The 25,126-nt window shown below is 33.1% G+C and overlaps 1 protein-coding gene across 2 annotated transcripts; it reads left to right on the forward strand.

The window, feature by feature from the left end:
- Positions 1–20,968: 20,968 nt before the first annotated feature.
- On the forward strand, positions 20,969–24,791 carry LOC105784037 (protein NDR1). 2 transcript variants are annotated; one of them, XM_012609805.2, is made up of 2 exons: positions 20,969–21,716; positions 24,382–24,791. In XM_012609805.2, the coding sequence occupies exons 1-2, from the start codon at positions 21,094–21,096 to the stop codon at positions 24,431–24,433; spliced, it is 675 nt and encodes a 224-aa protein (XP_012465259.2). In that variant the 5' UTR covers positions 20,969–21,093; the 3' UTR covers positions 24,434–24,791. The 2 variants fall into 2 exon arrangements, with proteins under 2 accessions (XP_012465259.2, XP_052482918.1); XM_052626958.1 differs by having other exon boundaries at positions 20,970–21,716; positions 24,452–24,791.
- The last annotated feature ends 335 nt before the right edge of the window (positions 24,792–25,126 follow it).

A 25,126-nucleotide genomic window follows, 5' to 3' on the forward strand; every position in this document is an offset into this window, starting at 1 on the left:
TTTGGTCAGACCAATCACTTTGGCACCTTTGGTGCCGCCAATCACTTTGGCACCTTTGGTGCCGCCAATGTGATTGGCCTGATCAGGCTGTTGTCAGGTTTTTTTTACAGGTTTTTTTTGGTATATTTTGGTAAATAAAAAAATTATAATATTTTAGTAAATAAAAAAAGGGATAACATTTTGGTTATTTTTTATTTTTTATAATAATTTTATAAAAAACCCGAGAAATACTAGTATTTCTCAATAATTGGGGCTAAAAATAAATAATAGTGGTGAAGCCATAGAGAATAACGTCACCACCTTAATGTGTCAATGTTTATTTTTTAGTTTTTTTAAATGATATTTTATTTAGTGAGGCCATAGAGAATGGTAACACCAATGTCATGAGTCAAATTTTTTAAATGTATTTTTTAATTTAAAATTAAAATTGATATTTTATTTGGTAGAACTATATAGACTTGTGCCACAAGTGTCGATTTATTTTTTTTTAGTTTTTTTAGTTTAAAAGTGAAATTATTATTTTATTAGGTGATGCTTTAGAGAATGGCGCCACCACTATCCATAATTTTTTTGCACGATTTTTTAAATTATTTTTTTAAATAATAAAAATAAAAAAATTAGTGGTGCCATTGAGAATGGCGTGACCACCATAAAAATAAATTTTATTTATTTATTTTGGTGGAGTCATTCTCTTTGGCATGACTACTTTGGTTGTGCTACATATATAGATCTTGTTGACATTCTTGTAACAGTTGAACTGGAATAGAAGAAAAGAGAGAAATTGTTGTGTTTAGTAGGAGAGTTTAGAAATTGTGGTGAAGATGAATAACTCGGTGTTTTTGGTGTACGTTTTTTTTATGGTGAAATTGTAGAATGTAATGTCAATTGTGTATTTCAAGGTCGGCAGAGAGTAGGGTTGCGATTCAATAAAACTGTGAAGCTGGAAGAAACGAAAAGAAAGATCAATACGGAAATAGCTATTCGTTGTGGAATGGCGATGTCTAAATTATTTTACAAGTTGTCAATCTCTACAAATCTGTTAAAATTTTGTAAGATGCAACTGTTAGATGATGATGACTTGGGCGCTATGATGGAAATATAGTGGTCAACTGGGAATGAGAACCCCAACTAGTTGAGTTATTTGCTAAGTTAGCCGACTTAAAGCTAGTTGAGAATGTTAGTCTAATAAGTCAACATCGCAAGTTTGACTTTGATATTAATGTCAGATGGACAGATCAGTCAAACTGCAGAGGGACATCGTAGATGCCCAAAATTCCAAATTATTGTGGGAGTTCGTATAACAACCCTGTCCTGGTGCACGTCTACAAATACATTCGAAGGTGATAGGCACTGATGCAAACATCGAAGAAGGGTCCAATAATGATGAAGATTCTAATCACGACATTGAAAATTTTAGAGACCCTAATCTTGATGAGATTCTGGACGATGCTTAAGGCCTAGAAGAGGTTGAAGATGTTCACACCCCTTCTTTCAGTAACCCGAGTTGTGGCATTATTTTATAGAATGACCCTGGGGGCGACATGTTGAGCCCCTACTCATATATTGCCATCAAATTCGTAGTTGGAAGAGTTGTTCGTTGGGCAACGGTTTGAGAACAAAGTGGATTGCATGTTTGCCATCAAACAGTACAACATGAAACTGGCCTAGGGTTGAGGACGACGACAACCTAACTTTATAAATAGGATCTTAAACACTTGTTTAGGGACAGTTTGGATATTCTCAGTTCCCTATAATTTAGTTTTCAAGTTTTTTCCTTTCTTCTAGGGTTTACATTTCTTTTAAGTTCTTTTATGTTTGTGTTCTTCGAAGAACTTGCTTTGTAAATGCAATCAAATGTTTGAGAATTATTGCACTTCATCAATCGAATACAAACATGATTCTCTAAACTGTATTTTTGATTTATTCTTTATGTCTATCGTTATTGTCAAGTTTAAGATGTTTATAGATTCTATGAGAAACTAATCATCTTATTGGGGATTAGTCTTGAAAAGAGTTATATTTCATGCATTTAGTTTTAGGTAATTGCCTGTATTTAGGTACATTTAGTTGCATTTTAGGACATCTCATTAGTATTCTTTTTGTTTTAACATTACATTAGGAGCTAGGGCTTTACTTAAATGTTAGTAATTTTTAATTGTTTGTGGAAAGGTTGTGTGTGATGGTGGATTGGTAGCTTACCAATATGAATGCCATGGCAATGCCAGGACGATGTCCATTCAGCATTCAAAGAGAATCGATCTTACATTCAGTTGAACTTGTACCAGATATAACTACCTGAAAAATAGGGAAGAAAATTATGGACTGTTGGATTTACCCTAGGGAAAACGACTATAAAAGCCAAAAGAGGAAAACCTAAAGGGGACGGACAACCAAAGGGAATATCCTTAAGCAGAAAAATAAATGGTAGTGGCTGAGTAGAGACGACTAGAGGAAGACAAATGTAGTCCCTCTCAGCCACCACAAGACACTGCATCGCTAGAGTATGGGCTGGATAAACGGAAGCTATCTCCCGATGTTCTTCCATTTTTTCTTAATTACTCATCGTAAATTGATTTGATGAAAACGATGTTGAATGATACTTTGGATCTGAATTAGATTGAGTATGGCTTTGCCAATGCATTACTTTCAGTAAGGGCAGATTCTTAGTAATCTCGACCTTCTAAATCAGCATAGTAGACCCTCTATCCTTTGCCGTAGTATCTTCGCCATAACATTTTTAGTTGTTTACTTGTTTGTTTGCATATTATTCACATAATTATTCTCGAATTTGCCATTGCATTCTTACTATTGTGTTGCCATATCATTTTCCATTATTTATCAATTATTCATATTACACATATCATTATTCCTTCAAATTATTGCTACATTCTTATCATTATTTTCGTTATAACATTAATCATACTTCATTATAATAACTCAACCATTTTATACCTAACCAATCCCTACGGAAATGATCTCACTTATCACTTTATTACTTGAATTGGCGTGTATACTTGCATAATTTGCATATCATTTCACACGCGACAATTAGCGAGTGAATGTGTGATTAACTAATTATTATGCAGGGTTTTTTTAGCGAATCAGTTGTTTGAGAGAAAAAAAACTTAAACCCTAGGATTAACGACCCTAGGAAGTCATTTAAGTGAGAATTAACCTAAAATTGGTATGGCATATCCGTGAACACCTTAGCCCTGAACCAATCTGGACATTGAGGTCGAAAGATAAGTAGTTCTTTCTGACTTGTTAGTTTAGTGGAAGGTTGAGAGATCTTGCTAGGGTAACGACTAGTTGATTGAATAGAAATCTGAAATAAAAATTAGTTATGATCACCAAAGCGAGCTAATCATCCATGTCTAGATTTGATTAAGTTTATAAATTGAGTTTTCTAAAGTCTACTTTATTTAAGTGTATTTTATTTCTTCATTTATAAAAATCCAAAAATTCTTCTTTATGTTTCATCGTACTATAATTTATTTAAGCTACTAATTAATTCTATTTGTGTTTAGGTTAACGTTAATTTAGTACTCGCTTCCTTTGGGTACGATCCTCAGAGTACTTGCCTACTTTGTTGTAAAAACTATATTACAACTTGATCCATATACTTGTGGACACTGCCTCAATTCTTTATCTTTTGTTGCAGTATTCCTACTCTAGACGTTAGTACATCTGAAGACAGTCAACGACTATTGGCAAAGAAGGCGTTGAGAAAATATGAGTCAATGTGGAGATTTCTAGAGTGTGCCTCCCATTTCTGAACCCTTTCAGACACTTACTGCAACCCATATCGCAACACGAGGACGTTAAAAATGCAACACCTCCAACAGGCGACGATGTCGTGATAAGGAGGTTTTTGACATCACAACAACGTGACATCACGATGAGGAGTTTCCTCATGTCACGACGTCGTGACAAGGCGATTCGGGATGTTGCGACGTGTTCCCACATAAATCGAGCTTTTTTTCTAGTTAAACACTACTATTTTTTCCCAGTTAAACTCTAATTATTCTAGGATATTTTAGCCATATATTCACACGAATTTCAACCTATAGCTTTATAACCCTGGAATTGATATCTTCATCACATTAAGATTAAAAGAAGATTAAGAGAGCTTAAAAAAAATTCATGTTGTAGTCAGAGGGTTTAGGGTTTGTTTCTTTTTGGGTTATCTCTATCTTCTACTCGTTCAGATTATTTTTCGTTTTAGTGAATTTTTCTTTGCCCATGGTTTTTATCCTCTTCGAAGGAGTTTTTTACGTAAAATATTTGTGTTCGATCTCTCTACCTTTTTCTATTTCGTTATTTATATGGGTCGGTCCCCAACACATCATATCCTACGATATGATACCATTTGAGAGTTTGTCCATGGTTTTTATCCTCTTCGGAGGAGTTTTTCACGTAAAATATTTGTGTTCGATCTTCTTTACCTTTTTCTATTTCACTGTTTATACGAGTTGATCCCAACACATCATATCCTACAATATGATACCATTTAAGAGAATGAAGTCAGACACAAGCATCAAAGACAACTTGTGAGCTTTTTAATTTGAAATATTCAAAGTTTCAAAATGTGATTAAGAGAACATTTGTTGTTCTAAAAAAAGATCTCTCATATTCACAATCACATCAGTATAGCATAAAAAATAGGTTGGATCGTACTAGCATATTGTTGACTTCATAACTTTATTTGTAAGTGCAATTGATATTATCCATACTTTGAAGAGTACATGAAGGAGATCTTAATAATCTTAATGATAAAAATTCAAATTTAGATTAGGATGATGAAAAACTCGGTTAAAGACCAATAGATGATGATAAGAAGTACTTGTTAAATCTAGACCAATAGGTGTTTATTTTTCTTCTTATTTTTAGTAGTAATGTATTATCAATTACTTTCTTATACTAATATATTACATATAATGATTTGATTTAAATTTTTGTTACTCATTTAGAAATTTTTTATTGTATTGTTAATTTTTATAGTAATTATTATTTTAAAAGATAAAATATATTTGTGTAATTACAATTTGTATTTCCAAACATAATATAAAGAATTACAGTTCTTTGTAATTATAAGAGAATGTAATTACTACCCTAGTAATTGCATTTATCCAATTATTATATATTGTCCAAATAGACCTTAAACGTTAAAGGGTAAACTACCAAAATAGTCACTTTTGTTTACCTAAGGTTACATTGTAGTCACTTACGTTATCATGTTGTAACATTTTAGTCACTGAACTGTTAATTTCTGTTAACGGTGTACCAGTAATCTGAAGTGGCACATTAAATCATCATCTCAAACAAAAAAAGAATAGGTTAAATTATATAACTGGTTACCATATTTTTTCGTTTTGAGTAATTTAATTTTGTTCTTTTATGTTCTTTTAATTTTTTCCCTTTATTTTTATTTCTTTTCTGCTTCTCTCTTTGTTTTCCTCCCTTCTCCATTTCTTTTAATATAGTTTTTTCTATGTTTTCCATTTGTTAAAACTTTTTTATGTTCATGAAAAAAGAAAAGGTGAAAGCTTAAACCAAAATAAAACTTGCTTCGCATATTCTCATCCCACAATGTCAAACCCTCATCATTCATCACCGCTTTAACAAACCAATTTGGATCTCTCAATGACCTAGTCCACAAGCTCACCTCAGTCAAATACGTCGCCAGTCGTAACTTATGGCAGTTCACCCTCAAGAAAGTTTCTTGAGCCCATTCCCTCAACCTCCTAACCAACCCCCATGACCACCTTATCTATCTTACCTACAAGATTCTTGTCCTCTTGAAATTACGTTGTTTCACAGATTCTTCAAACGAGCTGTACACTCTCAATAACTAAAACAAACATCATACGAAACTTACTCTCAACTTTACCCAAACCAGTTTGGTTCCATGCTTGGCTTCCAATCAAGCTTACTTGGGAATATCCAAGAAGGTTTAGACTAATTTTATTGTTTACTTAATTCTATTCGCCAGAAAATAAAAGACAAAGAAATGAATAATTTCCACAATTCTGTAAAAATTTGGAAACAGAAAAAATTGTTTTGAATATAAAGAATTCAATTTATGTTTATATTTGATTAATGATATGGTTTTTTGTATTGAATAGTTAGATCCAATTTTAGTTTCAAAATTAGGTTATATTCAAATCGAGATTTGATTAAGAATGATTGATATTCAGTTTTGAATGAAATTCAATTTAGGAATCATGTGAAAGAAACAATGACTTGGTTTATTTGGTGGGCAAAAATTATGTTTCTATAGTGAAAAATATGAGAATTCTTTTGAATATAACCAAATTTTGAATATAGCCATTTTCTTATGCATTCTTTGCTCTCCTAATTTCTTAGAAGCTTCCTGCCATCCTCCTTACAAAAAAATTTAGAATTTTCTGGTTCATTTCATTTTCACATGAAAGTTGTCGTAAAAGGGTAACTTCTTGCCAATATAAATGTTCGTATTGTTGATGTAACTCAACTACTTTTTCTTGCACTGAAATATTAAATTCACTTTGAATTGGTTTTGCTATGATATCACTTTGGCAAAGAATAAAAATTAGGTAGTCGATTGAGTTTTAACTCGATTAGTATTGATATTGTTGTCAATGTAGGAGGATGTGCGTTTGAGTGTGCTGAAACATATTATCCTCCTATTTAAGGGTTGGGGAGGAAGTACGAATAGTTCTAGATATTGTATAAAAAATGTATTTTTAATATATAAAATTAATAATAAAGAGTTGATAGGAATGATAAAAAAAACATTAGGGAATAAAAGAGTTTTATTTTATTTTTATTTTTATCAACAATCAAGTAACTATTTTGGATGAGAATGATGCTCCATTTTGAGCGAAGGCAAAAATTATTTAAGGGGTTGAATTAAATTATATATTTTTACGATAATAAAAATGTAATTCCTTCATTTTAGTAGGTTGTATCTTTATAATTTTTAAAGAATTAAACCAAATTTTTATCATTTGAGGATAAAATGAAATTTTATTATTACTAATTTAAAATTTTATAAATTATAAAAAAATTTAAATAAAAAATTTTCCATTTTAAGGCCTGGTCCAATGTGTGTCCCCTAGCTACATTATTAACGCCTGAAGGGTGGTAAGAATGTACGAGGTATATATATATATAGCTATATGAGGGCCCTTACTTACTGTTTAGGTGAAGGTTTTGAAAAAGAAGTAGATTTCTTTTGCATTTAATTTTAAGAGGAATTATAATTTTAAATTGTATTTAAAAGCGGATCAAAGATTCAATTATTTAATACGTGGTAATATTATAATGTTGAGCAAAATTTAGATTTGTGATCGAAAGGATTAGATTGTTTTTTTATGGGAATAAATTATATTTGCTCATAACTTGGGATACTTGTACAGGTTTGAATGTTTGTCTGAAAAATAGGAGGGTTTGGATAAAATACGAGCCCTAAAAAATGAGTTTAAGTAAAATTTAAGGCTCGTTTTCTATATAGGTTGGGCCTTGTACAATATTTTTTGACCCGATCTTGGCCTGACCCAAATAAATTATGTTATAAAAATATTATATTAATTATTTTTGTTAAATAATTATATATATTAAATTACTAATCCAATAACAATTAAACTCATTACCCGAATCTAAAAAGATTTACCCAACTAAATAACCCAAACCAAAATATAAAATTTTAAAAATTATATTTAATATAATAAAATGTTTATTATATTTATTTGTGTTTTAAGATAAATAATTTTAATGTGTTAGAAAAAATTATTTTAGCATTTTTTAGTGCATTTAGTGTATTATACATATATTTTTAAAAAACATTTTTAAATAAAAATTAATATAAAAAATTAAATATGAGCGGGCTAGGTCGAGCCTAAATTTACTTTTCTTAAATTGGGCTAGACTTGGACAAAAAAGTAAACATATTTTTTAGGCCAAACCCGAACTTGGAAAATTAATTTACATACTTTGGATGGGCCCACCCAAAACTAACCCGGCCATGACACCTCTAGCATAAATGTGGTGAAGATTTTGTACTGTTTTAAATAAATGTGTTGTTTTAAATACTCTTTTATGGATACATAAACCTGATATTTTGGTGTTGATGGAAACGAGAGTGGGTCGAAGAAAAGTTAATGATATTATACGAAGAACTAGCTTTGATTTCTCATATAGGGTTGAAGCAAAGGGATTCTCAGAGGGTATTTGGCTTATTTGGAGTGAGAATACCATGGTTCCTTGGGGGTGACTTCAATGTTATTATCTCCCGTGAAGAAAGAAAATGAGGTGCAAGGAATCGAATTGGTATTTATCATTTATTTCGAGACTTTTTATTCGATAATGGATTGTAAGACAAGGGATTCAAAGGACCTTCATTCACTTGTCGGGGCTTTCTTCTTCAAAGATTGGACTGATTCACCTGTAATGCAGATTGGTTGGAGACGTTTTCGAATTCTTCTGTGGCTCACCTCTAGTGTATTGGTTTGGACCATAGACCAATATGCCTATCTACTAGGATACGTGAGATGCCCAATAAAAGAAGGCATTTTCGCTTTCTTGCTTCTTGGTTAGAGCATGAACAGTTTGCTTTAGTTTTGAATGATTCTTAGACTATGGACGATGATGTGGTGGTGAACATAAATAACTTCATCTCTAAAGTTAAGGCTTGGAATTGTAGCTTTTTTGGTCATATTGGTAGAAAGAAAAAAGGTTCTCATGGCTAGACTTAAGGAGATTGAGGAGAAGCTTGATAAGTACCCTTCAGTTTTTCTTCTTAACTTAGAGAAACAACTTCGATCTGAACTTGAGGAACTTGATAAGGCCTTTAGGTAGGTATAATTTTATGCAACCATTGGATGAAGTTCCACGATTGCTGCACAATGAGAAATTTGCTATGGCTTGGCCTCGCCTAGTTTAGTTATGGTTTTATCCTTGTACCAAAAAAAAGTTGATAAAACCTTTGTGGAACCTGATATGACTTATTAATAAGGAAATCTAGTCATGTGACTAAGAATATTAATTAATATGATATTAATAAACATCTTTGGTGTTCTTTAATTTTATTGGATATATCAGATACTTTTCAATGGTCAAAATTCAATTTTAAGAAGCCTGTGTGTTGGCCTGATGGCCATGGTGTTCATCGTTCCAGGTGTGGCCTAGTTTAGAGTTGCGCTAGCCGCATTGCTGTTAGGGCTTTTCCCTCCTCTTGTAATTCATCAAAAAGAAAAAGATTAAATTGTAATCTAAACGGGGTGAGATTGTAATGGTAAGCAAAACTTGGGGTTGTGAATGAAAAAAATATATTTCTTTTTTGGGGAATAAATATGGTGAGGGAATATACATGTAATATTATAATGTTGACAAAAAATAAACATTATAATTGTTGCAATCAACAAGAAACATTTTCCTTAAGGTAAAATTTTGTGAATTTTCTACTTTGAGTATTCTTTCCCTTTCTTTTATGATCATACCTAAAACTAGGGGAGGCAGTAGTCACCGGGTAATTCTGAGCTATCCACTGCATTAGCATTTTGTGAGGGTTCCTATCGAAGCTAATTTCTATGCCTGTATTACGAAGACGGAGGAAATGTTTCGAGCCCAAGAAGTGTGAGGAATTAAAATCCCCAATTTTGCGTATGATTTTTCAGTTCTTGTGGGCTCGCATCGTTTGAGCAACACCAGTGACAACAGTTTTCTGATTCCCCTCCACATAATAGAAGCTGAGTTTCATTTGCTTCTTTATTGTTTCTTCTACCACCTACTTGAAGATTATGAGACTACACCTGGCCAGTTGTCTGTGTTCTGCTGGTGGATCGTGGTAGCCTATTTTGTCGACCATTGTTGACGCGATGAGGTACCACTATTCGCTATTTTTCAAAACATGTACCAATTAAAGGCCCACAACCAAAGAAGGTCATCAGGTCTCTTCAGGGTTGCTAGATGCTTTGTTTTCTCTAGTGCTTCCTTCGCTAGCTTTGTTGTTGTCATCTTTGTTAGCAGGAGCAACGCTGGTTTCAATTGGATCTTCATCCAAGTAAAAATATTTAGAATTTCTCCAATTTTAACGCAAACTCTTCCTATGTAGCTCCAAAAGGGAAGTGAATATCAAATCCCAATTGGTCACCAGCAACGTCCTAGAGAGCATCGAATTTAACCCTGCGTGCATCAAAATGCCCACCAGCAACTTGAGCATACAACAAAATATTGGCTTTCAGTTCAGGCAAAAAGTTGTTAAAATTTTGAAGAGTTTCTTTCTTAAAACCTTCTAAAGCTTCAGCGTGCCTCTGTTTTAAGCCCGCCATAGCAGCCTTTTGCTCTTCAGCCATCTTGTTCATAGTGGCATGATGCTCTTTAGCCATCTTCTTCATAGCAACATCCATGCTCTCTTTTCCTGCTCTTTCAGGTGTGACCTTCCTAGATAATTTCTCTGCCATTCCCTTAGCGACCACCAGACGTTTAGCTAAGTCCTTATTCTTTCCCCGCATGTCTAGGTTTTCTTCTTTTAGCTTGGGATAGAGCTCGTGGGCTCTCTCTAGGGTTCGTAAAGTATTCTGGTAAGAGTCATCAAGCTTCCTCTTGCTGACTTCAGCTCTGCTTATGCTTTCCTTGATACCCAAACCAACAATGCTAGCCTCAACCAAGAGAAATTGTAAGGAAAGAGCTAGTTCTTGTAGAGAAGGCTTCTTCACAACACTAGATGAACCACCCAAACATATACACTCCTTAGTTACTTCTAGCAGAGAGATCATCAGATGGTTGGTGACATTATTGAGACTATAAGGGAACTCTCTCGTGCTCATGTGTTCTCACCAAAGGAATAGTTGGCCATTCTCGTGCTCGTGCTCATTTGAAGGCCCCTCCATGGTTAGGGGATAAAAAGAAGGATCAACAGGGGGTGAGTTAACAGGAACAACAGATGATGAACTTACATGGACAATTGCAGGTGAGCTCACAGGAGCAACAGAGGGTGAGCTCACAATAGGGGAAACATGAGTGGGGACTACAATAACAAAAGGCCCAGCGTGGTCTGTCCTCTTTTATAACACCTCTAACCCGTCTCCGTCACCAAAATAGGGTTATGGAGTATTACAATACAATTTAGAATATTTATTATCAAGTAGCATCAAATTTTTTAATTAATTATCAACATTTCTATTATCATGTAATTTAAAGTGAAACATACACTCATGAACCTAAATTCGGGTCTACAAGGCATTAAAAATAGTTTAGAAATAATCGAGGACTAATTAGAAACAAATTAGAAAATTTAGGAAAAATGTGAGATTTTTCAAAATAGAGGTCACATGGTCGAGTGTCCAGGCCGTGTGATAGAGCCCAGACTGTGTGGCTCAGTACATGGTCGTGTGGCTATTTCACATGCTCGTGTGACTATTTCACACGCCTGTGTATGCTGACCGTGTACCTCACTGTGCCCCTATAATATAAGGTTACACGACCGTGTGGCCAGACCGTGTAACTCACTGTGCATGTGTAGCTTAGGGTCATACGGTCATGTCGCCAAGCTGTGTAACTCTCTGTGTCCGTGTGGACCAACCTACACTAAAAACAAATAAAGCACATGTGTGCATCCAAAATTGGCCCAAAACTTGTCATTTTCACTCCTAAATGCTTAGGTATCTAAACCAACTTACCAACAGATGATCACAAGGCCTCAAAACACATTCAAGAATAACTAAAAAATGCCAAATCAATCAATCGAAGATCTAACCAATAAGTCATCAAGGACACCACAATTCAATCACTTAAAATTTCATTACCTAGTTAGACTTCCAAGCTATGAAGACTTAATCTCAACTAGCATACATTAATATAACCAAGCTTACCAATTGACTCACACAACTACATTCACTTGTGTCATAGTTGGAATCATGCATACATATATCAAGGAGTTGTAAAACACATCAAAATCATAAGCAAAACAAGTTATACAACATAAGCAATTATGCGTCTTTACAATCAAACTTAAATCCTCCTATTACATGCCATATAAGCCAAGTTGTATTCAAAATCTACCAAGAGGATCCTCGGATAGTGTGATTTCTTCAAGTTGATCCAATCTCCTGATTTCCACAAAACAGTAATCTACAAAGAAAGAAACAAGGACATAAGTAAGCTTTCAAAAGCTAAGTAAGTTCGAAGGTTAAAACAATAAAGCTTACCGAATTAAACAAATCAATTCTAAGTACAAGTTTAATAATCAAACTTCTTGTCAACACAGTCACAACAGGTGAGTCAATGCTCAACAAGAATATAAATCAAATTTTTTTTTACATTTCAATAGCATTTAATTATCACTAAAACATTACCGAAGAACGTTATACGAATATGAATACACTGTTAACCATCCAATAACACGCCAAACGCTCATACGAGCTAATTCAACCGATAACACACCTCGGCACTAAGTGCATAGCTCGTAGGCTAACATCCGCCCTCGATAACGCACTAGAAAACATTGTAAAATAACACGATAGTCCGCAACAAATGCAGGGCCTCGATATATTTAGTGTACAGGAGATATATAAGAATCATCATCACATCTCACCAATCCCATACTACGCGTAAAATAACCTATTGGCATGCCAATCATACTCTATCCTACGTTCATCCGGCTCAAGATATTTCATCAGTACTCAATGTAATAACGATTCATTACTTCCATTCTCAATTACAAGAATTGCTACATTATTCAACACTCAATAATTAAATTCACATGACGCACATTTAAATTGTATTAAAATTAAACCAAATGAACTTACTAGACTAAATTGCAGCAATAACGAAAGTACATGGGCTATTCTGTAACTTTTTCTTTTCCTTGATTTTCAACTTATTCTTGTTCTAAAATAATAATTTCATTCAATTAACTAATTCCAACCGAAAAATTAACTCATTTTATGCAATTAAGTCCTTTTAGACATTTTTACAAAATTACCCCCAATATTTCATTTTTACGCAATTTAGTCCCTAAGTCCAAAACATGCAATTAAACCATTTTCAACTTAAACTCAGCTTAGCTGAACCATTTAGGAGCTCATTACAGCCCATATTTTCTATTAATTCAATCAAGTACAAGCAATTTTACTAGTTTACATTTTAGTCCTTAAATGTCAAAATCATCAAAAACTACTTTACAAAATAGTCTTATCTAACAACCAAGCTCAACAATTTACCATAAAAATTCAAGGATAACTCAATTCATCAATGGCATAATCCCTAACATTTGAAAATTTTACAAGTTAGTCCCTGGGTTAGCTAGATCAAGCTACAACAAGCTCAAAAACATAAAAATTACTAAAAACGGGCAAGGTTTACTCACCAAAGCGAAGGGCCAAAGGTTGAATGAAGTTTTCTCTAATGTCTTCTAGGGTTTTCAGTTTTAGAAGGATAAATGAATAAGATGGAAATGTTTTCCTATTTAATTTTGTTATAAAATCATTTTTTACTAATTTAGAATTTTACCCTTAATTAACATATACAATTTTGGCTAAGTATAAGCCAAAACCGTCCACTAACTTCTCTAATGGTATAATTATGATTTAATACCCTTATTCTATAATTTCCATTATCACTTGATACATTTAACTAATAGAAACTAACTTTTACGACTTTTATGATTTAGTCATTTTACTTAATTAACTATCTAAACAATAAAATTTCTTAACCAAAATTCAATACGACGTTAATGACCTTGTGAAATTTTAAATAATTAATACACGGACTGACACGTCAGATTTGTGGTCATAAAACCACTATTTCTGACACCACTGAAAAACGATATGTTATATCTTTTTTCTACATTGTTCTAATCTTGTACTGTCTTCCTCCTCCTTGTTGCTTACCACAACATTAGCAACCCCGTATTAGTCCTACGGTTCTTATGCATATCTAACATAAAAGCTTGCACATCTATGTATTCATCGATTTCGTACTATAAACTAGTAGACTCCTCTTAACTGTTTTCACTATCGTAAGCTGTGCCTGCGCCACAAACAATTCTAAAATCAACAGTTGCAGTAAACAAGTTAGGGTTCGCTCCACTTTCCACTGAAGGTAGTGAGAACCAATGTAACACCCCTTATCCGAGACCGTTGTCGAAGTCGAGCACGAGGCATTACCTAACTTAACTTACTAGTTCGAAGCATAAAAATTTTCTTTTAAAATTAATTCACTCACGTTCATTCAATATGTCCCTAAAAATGAATCTCGAGACCCTAAATCATGCAATAGAAATGGTTTGGGTTCAAACCGGGAACACTAATAATTTTCCGAATACTAAAACAAATCAAAACAATTCATTTCACTATTCATAATAAAACTGTCCACCTGCGCAATAGTCACTAATTTACTTATAACTCAAGTTAAGAAACTCAAAATTTAGATCCGTAAATTTTCCATAAAACTAGACTCATATATATTCTTACCATAAAATTTTCAGAATTTTTTGTTCATCCAATTAGTATAGTTTATTCTTTAAAGTCTACCCTGTTTCATTGTTTGACAGCTCTGACCTCTCTTCACTGAAAATTAATTATCTCATTTTAAAAAATTCAGATAACATTTTTGTTGGTTTCTATTGAAAATATACTCACTAAGAAATCTATACATATAAATTATAACTTCCAATTCTTTCTATAAAATTTTAATGATTTTCTAAAGTCAAAATAGGGATTTCAAAACTATTCTAAACCTGTCTCACTAAAATTCAAATATCTAAAATATACAACTCTTTTACTTACTATATTTCTTTCATGTTAAAATAGACTCATTCAGATTTAATTTCATATCTTACTTAGCTTCTAATTCAATTTCCACCATTTTTGGTGATTTTTCAAAATCATGTCAATGCTGTTGTCCAAAAACCGTTTTAGTGGAAAATGTTGATAACTAAGATTATAACACCTTCACTTTCTTTCAATTAAACCCTTTACATGCCATATAAACCTTAAGATGCACAATAAAATTTACCGAAGTAATCTGGATAGTGTGCCCTGATGTGTTGATCCGATCCACCGATTTCACATCAATCTACAAAGAACATTAACCACACATGAGTAAACTTATGTAAGCTTAGTAAGTTCATAGGCATAGAAAATAATTCTTACCGAACATCTTATAACAATTATACAATATATAATTCACTAATTCTTCCTTTTCTTAATCAATTTAGGAAATGGTTACGGAATTGAGTACTTCGTTTTTTAAAATGCCATAGTATAACTATGATCTTGCACATAATCATATATCACACACCGAAGCCATAGCCCAGCCATGGTCTTACATGGAAGCATATATCACACCGATGTCATATCCCGGATATGGTCTTTTACGGAAATCATATATCACATATTTCCATGGTCCAACCATGGTCTTTTCTATCAATGCGTATGAGTCACTGAACGAAAGTACTCAGTCCAATGTTCCACTAAATTAGAACTTTTATTCAAACATTTATATTTTTACAATTATCTCAGTTTAATAACATTCATTTAAAATAACATACCATAGCATTCATGAAATTTCAAAGTATAATACAACATTTCCTGCCAACCACAATCTCAAACAATGAATTTACTCAATTGAGATCAATATCAAATATCAACTTATATTCAAATACTTGTCAAATTAAGGATCATCTTATGGATTTGAGTACATCGTTTGCCCGGTGCCATGATTTGCTTGAATATTTTACAATGCTATAACTCAGTATGGTTTCCTTCATTGAAATACCATACCTACTTTTCACAACTCAGTATGGTTTTCCTCACTGAAACACCATACCTACTTTTCATAACTCAGTATGGTTTTCTTCACTGAAACACCATACCTAATTTTCACAATTTGCCATGGATTCACCATGGGCTTATTCGTCAATTCATCACTGATTACAGAACGTATGTACTCAATCCTGCGTATCCCCTAATTTAAACTAACAATCTCATTTTTTTTTCTTATTTTTACCATAATCATAATTCAACAAAAATATACGAATTGATACAATATATCATTCCCACATTAACAATTAATCATAAAAAATTAGCCGTATGAACTTACCTGGGCCAATTTGTAGGATTTGTAAAAGTTCAGAGATTATTTTGATACTTTCTCTTTTCCGCATTTATCTTCAGATTCTCGATCTATAATATAAATTTTTCCATTCATTAGAATCTAACTCAATACTATTTCACTTTAAAATTTATGCCCTTAAATTTTCAAAATTGCACTTTTACCCCAAAACTTACAATTTTTACAATCTAGTCCCTACTCAATTAACACTTTAATTGAACTAATTTTTCCTCAAATAACAATTTACCTAATAATTTTAGGCTATTATACAGCCTTTTATATTAATAATTTCAGTACAAAACCCCAATTCCTAGTTTTTTCACAATTAAGTCCTAAAATCATTTTCTACTAAAATCACTTAATAAAATCATAATATAATAAAATTAAATCTTCAAATCTATGATAATTCATCATAAAATTCTAGTACTCACTCATGGTAACTTTCAAAATCATTCATAGAATCAAGAACAAATGAATTCAATAGTTGGACTTAATTGTAAAAGTCACAAAACATGAAAAATTACAAAGAAAAAGCAAGAATTGAACTTACATGATGAAAAATATGAAAAACCAGCTTGAAAACTCTCTCCTATGGCATTTTAGCTGAAGAAAAATGATGATATCTCTAGATTTTTCAATTTTGTCTTTATTTTATATGTTTAATTTGCAAAATTCCAATTTTGCCCTTATTTCTCCTTATTTTCTTGCTGATTTTCTTGCCCAAACCTTCCAGCCCATATATTTTAGGCCTAATTTCCTTTTAAATCCCTCCTTATTAATCACTTAAACTATTTAATCACAATTTAACAAATTTTACACTATTTTCAATTTAGTCATTTTTAATTAATTGACTATCCGAACGTTAAAATTTTCTAACGAAAATTTTATACTAACTCAATGACACTCCATAAATATTTATAAAATTATTTATGACTCGAATTATGAATTCGAGTTCTCGATACCTCGTTTTAGACCCAATTTACCAATTAAATTCTTTTTAAATCACAGAATTCACTAATTCAAAAATTCTTTTAAATTCACACTTGACCCATAAATATTAATTTATTAAATTTTCAAGCTTACTTTTCAGATTTAGTGATCCCAAATCACTATTTTCGATACCATTAAAAATTAGGCTATTACAACAAAGGACGAAACCTCAATTTACAATAACTATAGAAGTAATTTCTTGGTTCTTCTTTGTATCCCAACAACATCAGTCTTAGGTCATCTTTGGCCCCATGTCGTGAATACCTTAGACTGCACCCCAACAACATCAACTACTTCATTATTATCACCCGGTCTCCATTTGTTGGGGTTAGAGTTTTCCTAACAGAATCAGTTAATATTCCTCTCGGTTAGGACATCTTCCAAATTTAGAACGTGACCCTTGCGAAGCCTCTCAAATTGCACCCAACCCCCTCCAGTCGTAATGCTTCGCTGAATTAAGCACATTCCCTTACTTGGTGATGACCACTCAGTGGGAAAACTGAAGCCATCGATGAGCTTACATTTAACCCTAATATATTTGCCCCCAATTCAAACGGAGGTTAGACCACTTGTTGGAAATGATAGATACCATATCTTTGCGAGGGGTGAAGTAGTAGAGACCTAATGACCTCCCTCGGTTATGGCCTTCAATTGGTATAGGTTTTAGAAAATAGTGAGTAGTGGTACCTCATTGCTTCGACAACAGTCGACAAAATAGGCCATCACGATCTACTAGGAGAACCTAAACAACTGGCCAGGTGTGATTCCATAATCATCAAGTATGTGGCAAAAGAAACAATGAAGAGGCAAATGAAACCCAGCCTCTATTACGTGGAGGGGAAGCAGAAAATTGTTGTCACTGGTGTCGCTCAGACGATGCAAGCCCACAGGAACTAAAAATCATACGCGAAATTGGGGATTTTAATCCCTCGTACTTTTAGGGCTTGAAACATTTCTTTCGTCTTTATAGTATAGGCGTAGAAATTAGCCTCGACAACAACCCTGGTCACACGTTGTTGTAGTGGGTAGCTTGAAATTACCCAACGACTACTACCTCCTCTAGTTCTAGGTATAATCGTAATAGAAAGGGAAAGAATACTCAAAGTAAAAAATTCACAGAAGTTTACCTTAAGGAAAATGCTTCTTGTTTATTGTAGCAATTGAAAATGTTTAAAACAATAATTTTTAGGGCTTCATAACCTCTCTTTTTAAATATTTTTTTCCTTTTTACTTTAACGATTCGAATAACCAAGGACGAAGGAATGATTAAATCTGAACGGGTATAATCCCCTCATAAACGTGGCGAGGTAAATGTTAGGCACCAGTGACCAACGCGTGTTTGGTAAGTCATCCAAATTTAAAACATTGGTTCTAAAAAGCGCCACTTTATAACCCTTCTTAGAACCACCAGGGGGACTATATTGTTATGGTATTTTCGATTGCTAGCTCAAAAATCGAATATAACTCGGGCTACTGACCAGCGACCTGAGTTTGGACCCCACCAAGTGGATATGTTAAGGGCATGCAGATAGAGCTTGCGAGCCAAGTTTGCATGTCCCTAGGTGCTCGCAAGCAAAATGTGCGAAATTGAACACCTGGACTAGCGAACACGTGTTAAGTCTAGGATAACATACGCGTCAACATGCATGGAGCCTACCTAGGACGTCAATTCCATGAACATTAATCATGTCATATAAATACCCGATTCTCTTCACCAAGAGGACACACAGTAAAACACTTAACACATCTTAATATAATTTTTTTTAAAAAAAATACACTTTTACAGTAGGTTTTTATTATTCACTAGCATTTATGTCTCGCTTACACATAGGGATTTATAATCTTTCCATAATTTATTTGATATTAATATATTCTAAATTTTTAATTATGAAAATTAAATTTATGATAATAATTTAATGTTAATTAAGTTTATTAAAATTATTTTTGATGGGACAATCATTTTTTTGTGTGAAAAAGACAATCAAACTATATTAAACAGTCATAATTGGAAAATTTAAAAATCTAGCTATCTCAACAACTGATGCTATCTCTTCTAGAATTTTTGCAAATACTTGCAAAGCTAAATTTCTCTCTGAAACCATTTTGGCTAATTTGTTCGCAACTTGATTTCTCCCTCTGGGAATATGATTGATCTCCCATTGCTCCATAGCTTGTAATATGATATGAATCCTTCTAACCAAGGCTGAAGGTAATTCAATTATGTGGATGCCTTGAAGAGCTTTGACCACCTCCAAATTGTTTGTATGAAGGAAAACCTTCTTACATCTCTCTTTTTGAACAAAGGTGAGACCATCTAAAATTACCCACAATTCAACATCGAAAACTGAACAAAATTACAAATATCGATTGTATCCAGCAATCCATTGTCCATCTTGCTTATATGCCACCCCTCCGGTAGCAACCCACCCTGCATTCAACATAACGACACCATCAGTAAATAAATGAATCCAATTACCTATTGGATTAAGATTGCGATCAAATTTGCGCAGTCCAAAAGAGTATTGCTTAAACACTCCAAAGTATTGTTTGGCCCAACTTAACGAAGACTTGATGGTCTCAACAGAGTTCCATGATATTTTTTGAAAGATAAAGATATTCTTATTTTTCCATATGGGCCTAGTGATTAAATCGAATAAATCGAACCAACGAACCCCTACATTAGGCAACCAAGTTGAAGAGCCCAAATTGGTTTCCATCCACTTGAAGAGATTACTAGAAAAAACCAATTTTGCATACTAGCATGGACAACCATTTTAAATACATGATTTAAAGAAAAAATGTAAAAAAAAAAAACTTCTTAAAGGGGTTATTTTTAGATATTAAATGAAACTTTAGATAAACTTACAAAATAACTAGTTTAATATTTTTTTAAGAAAATACAACCAAATTATGTATAGATTAAATATAATTTAACAGATATCAATTAACAAGGTTGCCAATTAGACTTTATTTATTAAATTTAAAAAATAGATGGACTAAAAGTAAGTAAAAAGATTAACATTTTAAAATTAAGTCAATAGACTAAATTTTAAAAGATTGAAAAGTATAAGGGATTGATAGATAAATACTTTTTTCTCTCTTTCATCCCTCCCAGCTCTAGCCCAAATGGAAGGGAAAAAAAGAAAGCTGCTAGCTTGTCATGATTAAAACCCCACACTTGTTTCTTCTTTTTATAGATAGATTAGGTTGATGGGACAAATATGAGTTAAATAACTTACTTTTAAAATCAAAATTTCGTTTTTTGTTTGAAGCTTATGTTTATTTTAGTGTATATATATATGATTTTTTTAACAACTTTTTTTTATATTTTTTATTATATCTTTTTTTTAATACATAATATTTAAAATTACTCATCACCTCTCTTTAATTCATAAATAAAAAGATAATGTCTTGTTGTAAGACTCAAACTCACATTTTTTTACAATAGCAACAATATTTATGTAAATCAAACTAAGACTGAATTTACTTGACTTGTTATTTTTAAATGACATAACATCCTGTAAAATTTGAATTTCATGCAATATTTTACTTACAATGCAAAACATACATTTACAAAAACGATCTCACAATTTTATAAAATTACTGATGACTTACATTTACAACGATAGTGTCAATTAAAGTGATATACAGTAAACCTCAAATTATGGCAAGGCAAAATGAAAACTTGTTGTTTTAAAATGATAAAATTACACATTAATGTTTTAAAATTTAAAACTCGATTTCAGATGTAATGGGATTAGTCAAGTATAGGGTTTGGGTAAGCTGGTAGCTGGGCCCATATGAAATTATTAATGACACTACTATATCTTATTCACAATAAAAACAACTTTATTACATTATTATTTTAAAATAAAAGTTAGCTAATAATTCTTTATATGCTGTGCTTTTCAAAGCCAACATGTCCTTGGCCCTTCATTTTCCATCTTTGCCTTTCTTCTGAATCTCATCTTTTGCAAAACTTCACCGATTTCCAGCCGCCGGAAAAACATGTCGGCTTCCCGTAACCAAGGAGGTTGTGGATGTTGTGGCGGCATTTTTAGTTTGGGGATGTCGGCACTTTTCATGTGGCTATGGATACATACTTCAAACCCCAAATGTTCCATTCAAACTCTATCCTTGCCTTCCCTTAGCAGCGCCTCGAACCTCACAGCTGACCCTACCTTAAGCCTCACGCTAAGGTTAGTCAACCCCAACCAGCTCAAAGGGATCAAGTATGATCCTTTGAACGTCACGGTTTATGACTTTCCAAACAAAAGTAATGTCATAGGTAACATTTTGATGCCAGGGTTTTACCAGGGTTACAGAAAGAAGGCTACAAAGCCTGGTCAAGGCACCGCTAACACCACGGTGGCTTTACGAGCGGTGTCGGAGAACGGAACAGGAGTTTTCCGGGTTGATATGGCGACGGCGGTGAAGTTTAAGACCTTGTATGGTTATTCGAAGAGGCATCAGATTAGGATTGGAGCAGATGTGGTGGTCAACGCTAGTGGTGTTAAGGTCGATCGTAAAGGGATCAGGCTTAGATCTATGGCACCCAAGATGGGAAATTCTTGTGTGGTGCTGCTTGGAGCTTTGTTCAATTTCTTGCTCTTCGCTTTGCTTGATTTATGGTGAGTTGTTTTTCATGGTTTTAGCATATTTTTAGATGCTTTGTTGTAGCTGAGAAAAAGAGAAAGAAAATGGTGATGTTAACGGCTTTAACTTAATTGAATTATTTGTATCAAATGGTAATTGTATTTCTATCCCATTTTCATACCCCAGTCATTAATTTCATTACCCCTAACAAACATACAGTATTGAACAAATATGAACATTAACAGCATCTACCCTATTAATTTGCTTTCCCATCAACCTAATCTGAACAGTGTGTTTAATTTTCACTAGAAAGAGGCTTCCCAAAATACCTCTCATTCCTCTTACACTGAATTGAATGAATATATGCAATCTAAGCACAACAACAATAAGGGACTTGCCTTTGAGCTTAGAGGCAGCCCAAGCTAACTCCTGATCCCAAGTTCCAACAGCTTTGTTAATATTACAAAGCTGCAATACCATCTCCCAAACCTTCTTACAGAAATCACATTAAAAAAAAATATGGTTTCTAGTTTCAGCAATCCTAGAACAAAGCAAGCAACGCCCATCAACATTGAGACCAAAGGAACTTAAACGATCCCTGGTAGGCAACCAATTCAAACCTGCCATCCAAGCAACAATAGAATGCTTAGGAATGTGCAAAGAGAACCAAAACAATCGATGCCAGCACACTTTCCTCCCCTTATCTCTAATATCCTCCCCCAGCCTTGCAGAAGCAATCTTACTGCTAATAGGAATTCTTTGCACACTACCAGCAGCAAGCTCCTTCAACTTAAGCATTCTTCTCTAGTTCCAGCTACTTGTAAAATTAGAAGCAACATCCCAAAAGCTCCTCCCCTTCATAACATACTCTTTATTCCAAGCAATCGAAAGAGAACCTTCCTCTGCAAGGATACTTCGAATATGCTGCAAAGTGCAAACATTATTCCATACTTCAAGATCCCTTAACCCCAGCCCACCTTCTGATTTAGGAGAACATATCAAAAACCGGCTAACTCTAGCACCATGTGCAGCACAATCCAGACCTTTCCAAAAGAATCGAACACAAATTTGAGCGATCTTCCTAAGAACAGCTTTTGGAAGAAGAAACTGCCTACACTAGTAAGACTGGACATTCAAGATAACAGCTTTAATAAGCTGAAGCCTACCAGCATAACTCAAATGTCTAGCAGACCAGCCCGTAACCTTAACTCAATACCTTGCCTATCAAAGCACTACAGTCTAAAAGAGTCAGTTTCATAGATACAAGAGGCACTCCCAAATATCTCACAAGAAGCTGCCCATTCTTGAACCCAGTAATGCTTCTTATAAGCTCAATCTCCTCTTCAGAAATACTAGCAACAAGTAGCTCACTTTTTGAAGCATTAACCTGCAGCCCAAAATACCTATAAAACTCCACTAATAAACACCAAATACCAACCACAGAATCAACAGAACCCTTTGCAAATATAAGAAGATAATCTGCAAAGGACAGATGAGAAAGCTTAACACACGGAGACATTTAGGATGATACTTGAAAACACCAGATTGAGCTACCTCTTCTAAAATCCTGGACAGGGCATGCATTGCAACCACAAAGAGATAGAGGATCTCCTTGTCTAATTTTTCTTTCCCCTCTAAAAAAACCAATAAGCCCCCCATTAAGAGAAATGGAAAATTGAGGAGCAGTGATATAAGTAACAATCCACTTGACAAGTAGCTCAGGAAAACCCATAACCTTCAAGACCGAAAGAATAAAGCCCCAATTCAAAGAGTCACACGGGCTTTCTATAAATCCACCTTCAAAGTGCACCTAGGCGAAATATATTTTCTATTATAGCCCCTCAACAACTCACGAGCCAAAAGAGTGTTATCTGCTATTTTACCTATCTAATTCAAAAGAAATTAATATTTATAAAAATGACATTGGTTCAGAAGCATTCACCAAAATGATCTGAAATAAATAGTAAGTTTGAGTTTTGGGAACCCAATGGTCGACACCACCTTGTGCTTTTGCCCCATCATTACTTGATGATTGTGTCGTGCTTTAAAAAAAATGATTTTTTTGAGTTTGAGACATGAATGGCCGACACCATGGTATTTTTTTAAAATCGTATCGTATTGGTATACAAAAACACTAGTATTTGAAAAAAATTGGTTCTGGCCATGTAATGGCCGACACCAGAATCATTTTTTTAAAAAAAAATTTTGGGTGCTGGTCAGTAGATGGCCGGCACCAAGTACATTTTTCGAGTCCAAATGCACTTTTTTTTTTACTTTGGGACATTGATGTCTGGCACCACCTTTTTTGGGTCCTGAAATTTTATTTTATTTTTGGTTTTGGGACATCGATAACCGGCACCAACTTTATCAAATTAAAAAAATTATTATTTTTATTTTAGAACACTGATGGCCGGCACTAAACATTAAAAAATTAGTTTTCTTAATTTTGAGAATCAGATGGCCGAAACCCCCTACTCTATATATAGGGAGTGGTTTGTATTCTAATAGTGTAAATGGATGAGAAATTATTTTTTTTGAGAGAGCCATCAAAATGATAGTGTTTTGTAGTGTATCATCAAATGAGTTTTTTATACTAGATTGCAAATGAGAGTTTTTTTATAGTGTACAACTAAATTTCGGGGTTGAATTATATACTGTCATGTTTTAACGGAGTTGAACTATATACTGCCATGTCAACAGTAAAAGTTATGCCATTAAGGGTAGGATGACTTTTTGCGCCATAGATGGCTAACCGAGATGTCCAACGCAGATGGACATTATCTATGGTGTAAGAGCGTTTATTTCGCAACTTATAAGTGGGGTACTGATGCAACTTAAACCTGATTCAAGCAGAAGACGACTAATTGTGAAGCAACTATTATTCAAAATAATTGTATTATTTCTTTAGAATGTTTGTATTTTTTTATATCTATAAATTTAATGTAGTCGTTTAGGGTTTAAGGTTTCATTTTATATTTTCGTATTAATTTCTTAGAATATTTGTATTTTTTGTATTTGTAAATTTAATTTAGTTCGTATTATATGTAGTTTGAATTTAAAATTTTCGTATTAATTTTACCAATCTGCTTGTAGTTTGTTGGGTGTTTAAATTTAATTTAGTCTGTATTATATATAGTTTGAATTTAAAATATTCGTGCATTAATTTTACCCATCTGTTTGTAGTTTGTCGGTGTTTAAATTTATTTTAGTCTGTATTATATGTAGTTTGAATTTAAAATATTCGTGTATTAATTTTACCCATCTGGTTGTAGCTTGTTGGGTGTTTAAATTTAATTTAGTCCGTATTATTTTTGTTTGAATTTTATATTTTTTGTATTAATATTCTATAATGTTTGTATTTTATTGTATCTGTAAATTTAATTTGTTGTGTACTATTACTTACTTGAATTATATTTTTATTAAATATTTCGAAGTTATTTATTCA

This window comes from Gossypium raimondii, chromosome 13 (assembly GCF_025698545.1).
Source record: "Gossypium raimondii isolate GPD5lz chromosome 13, ASM2569854v1, whole genome shotgun sequence".
In the NCBI taxonomy this organism is placed as follows: domain Eukaryota; kingdom Viridiplantae; phylum Streptophyta; class Magnoliopsida; order Malvales; family Malvaceae; genus Gossypium; species Gossypium raimondii.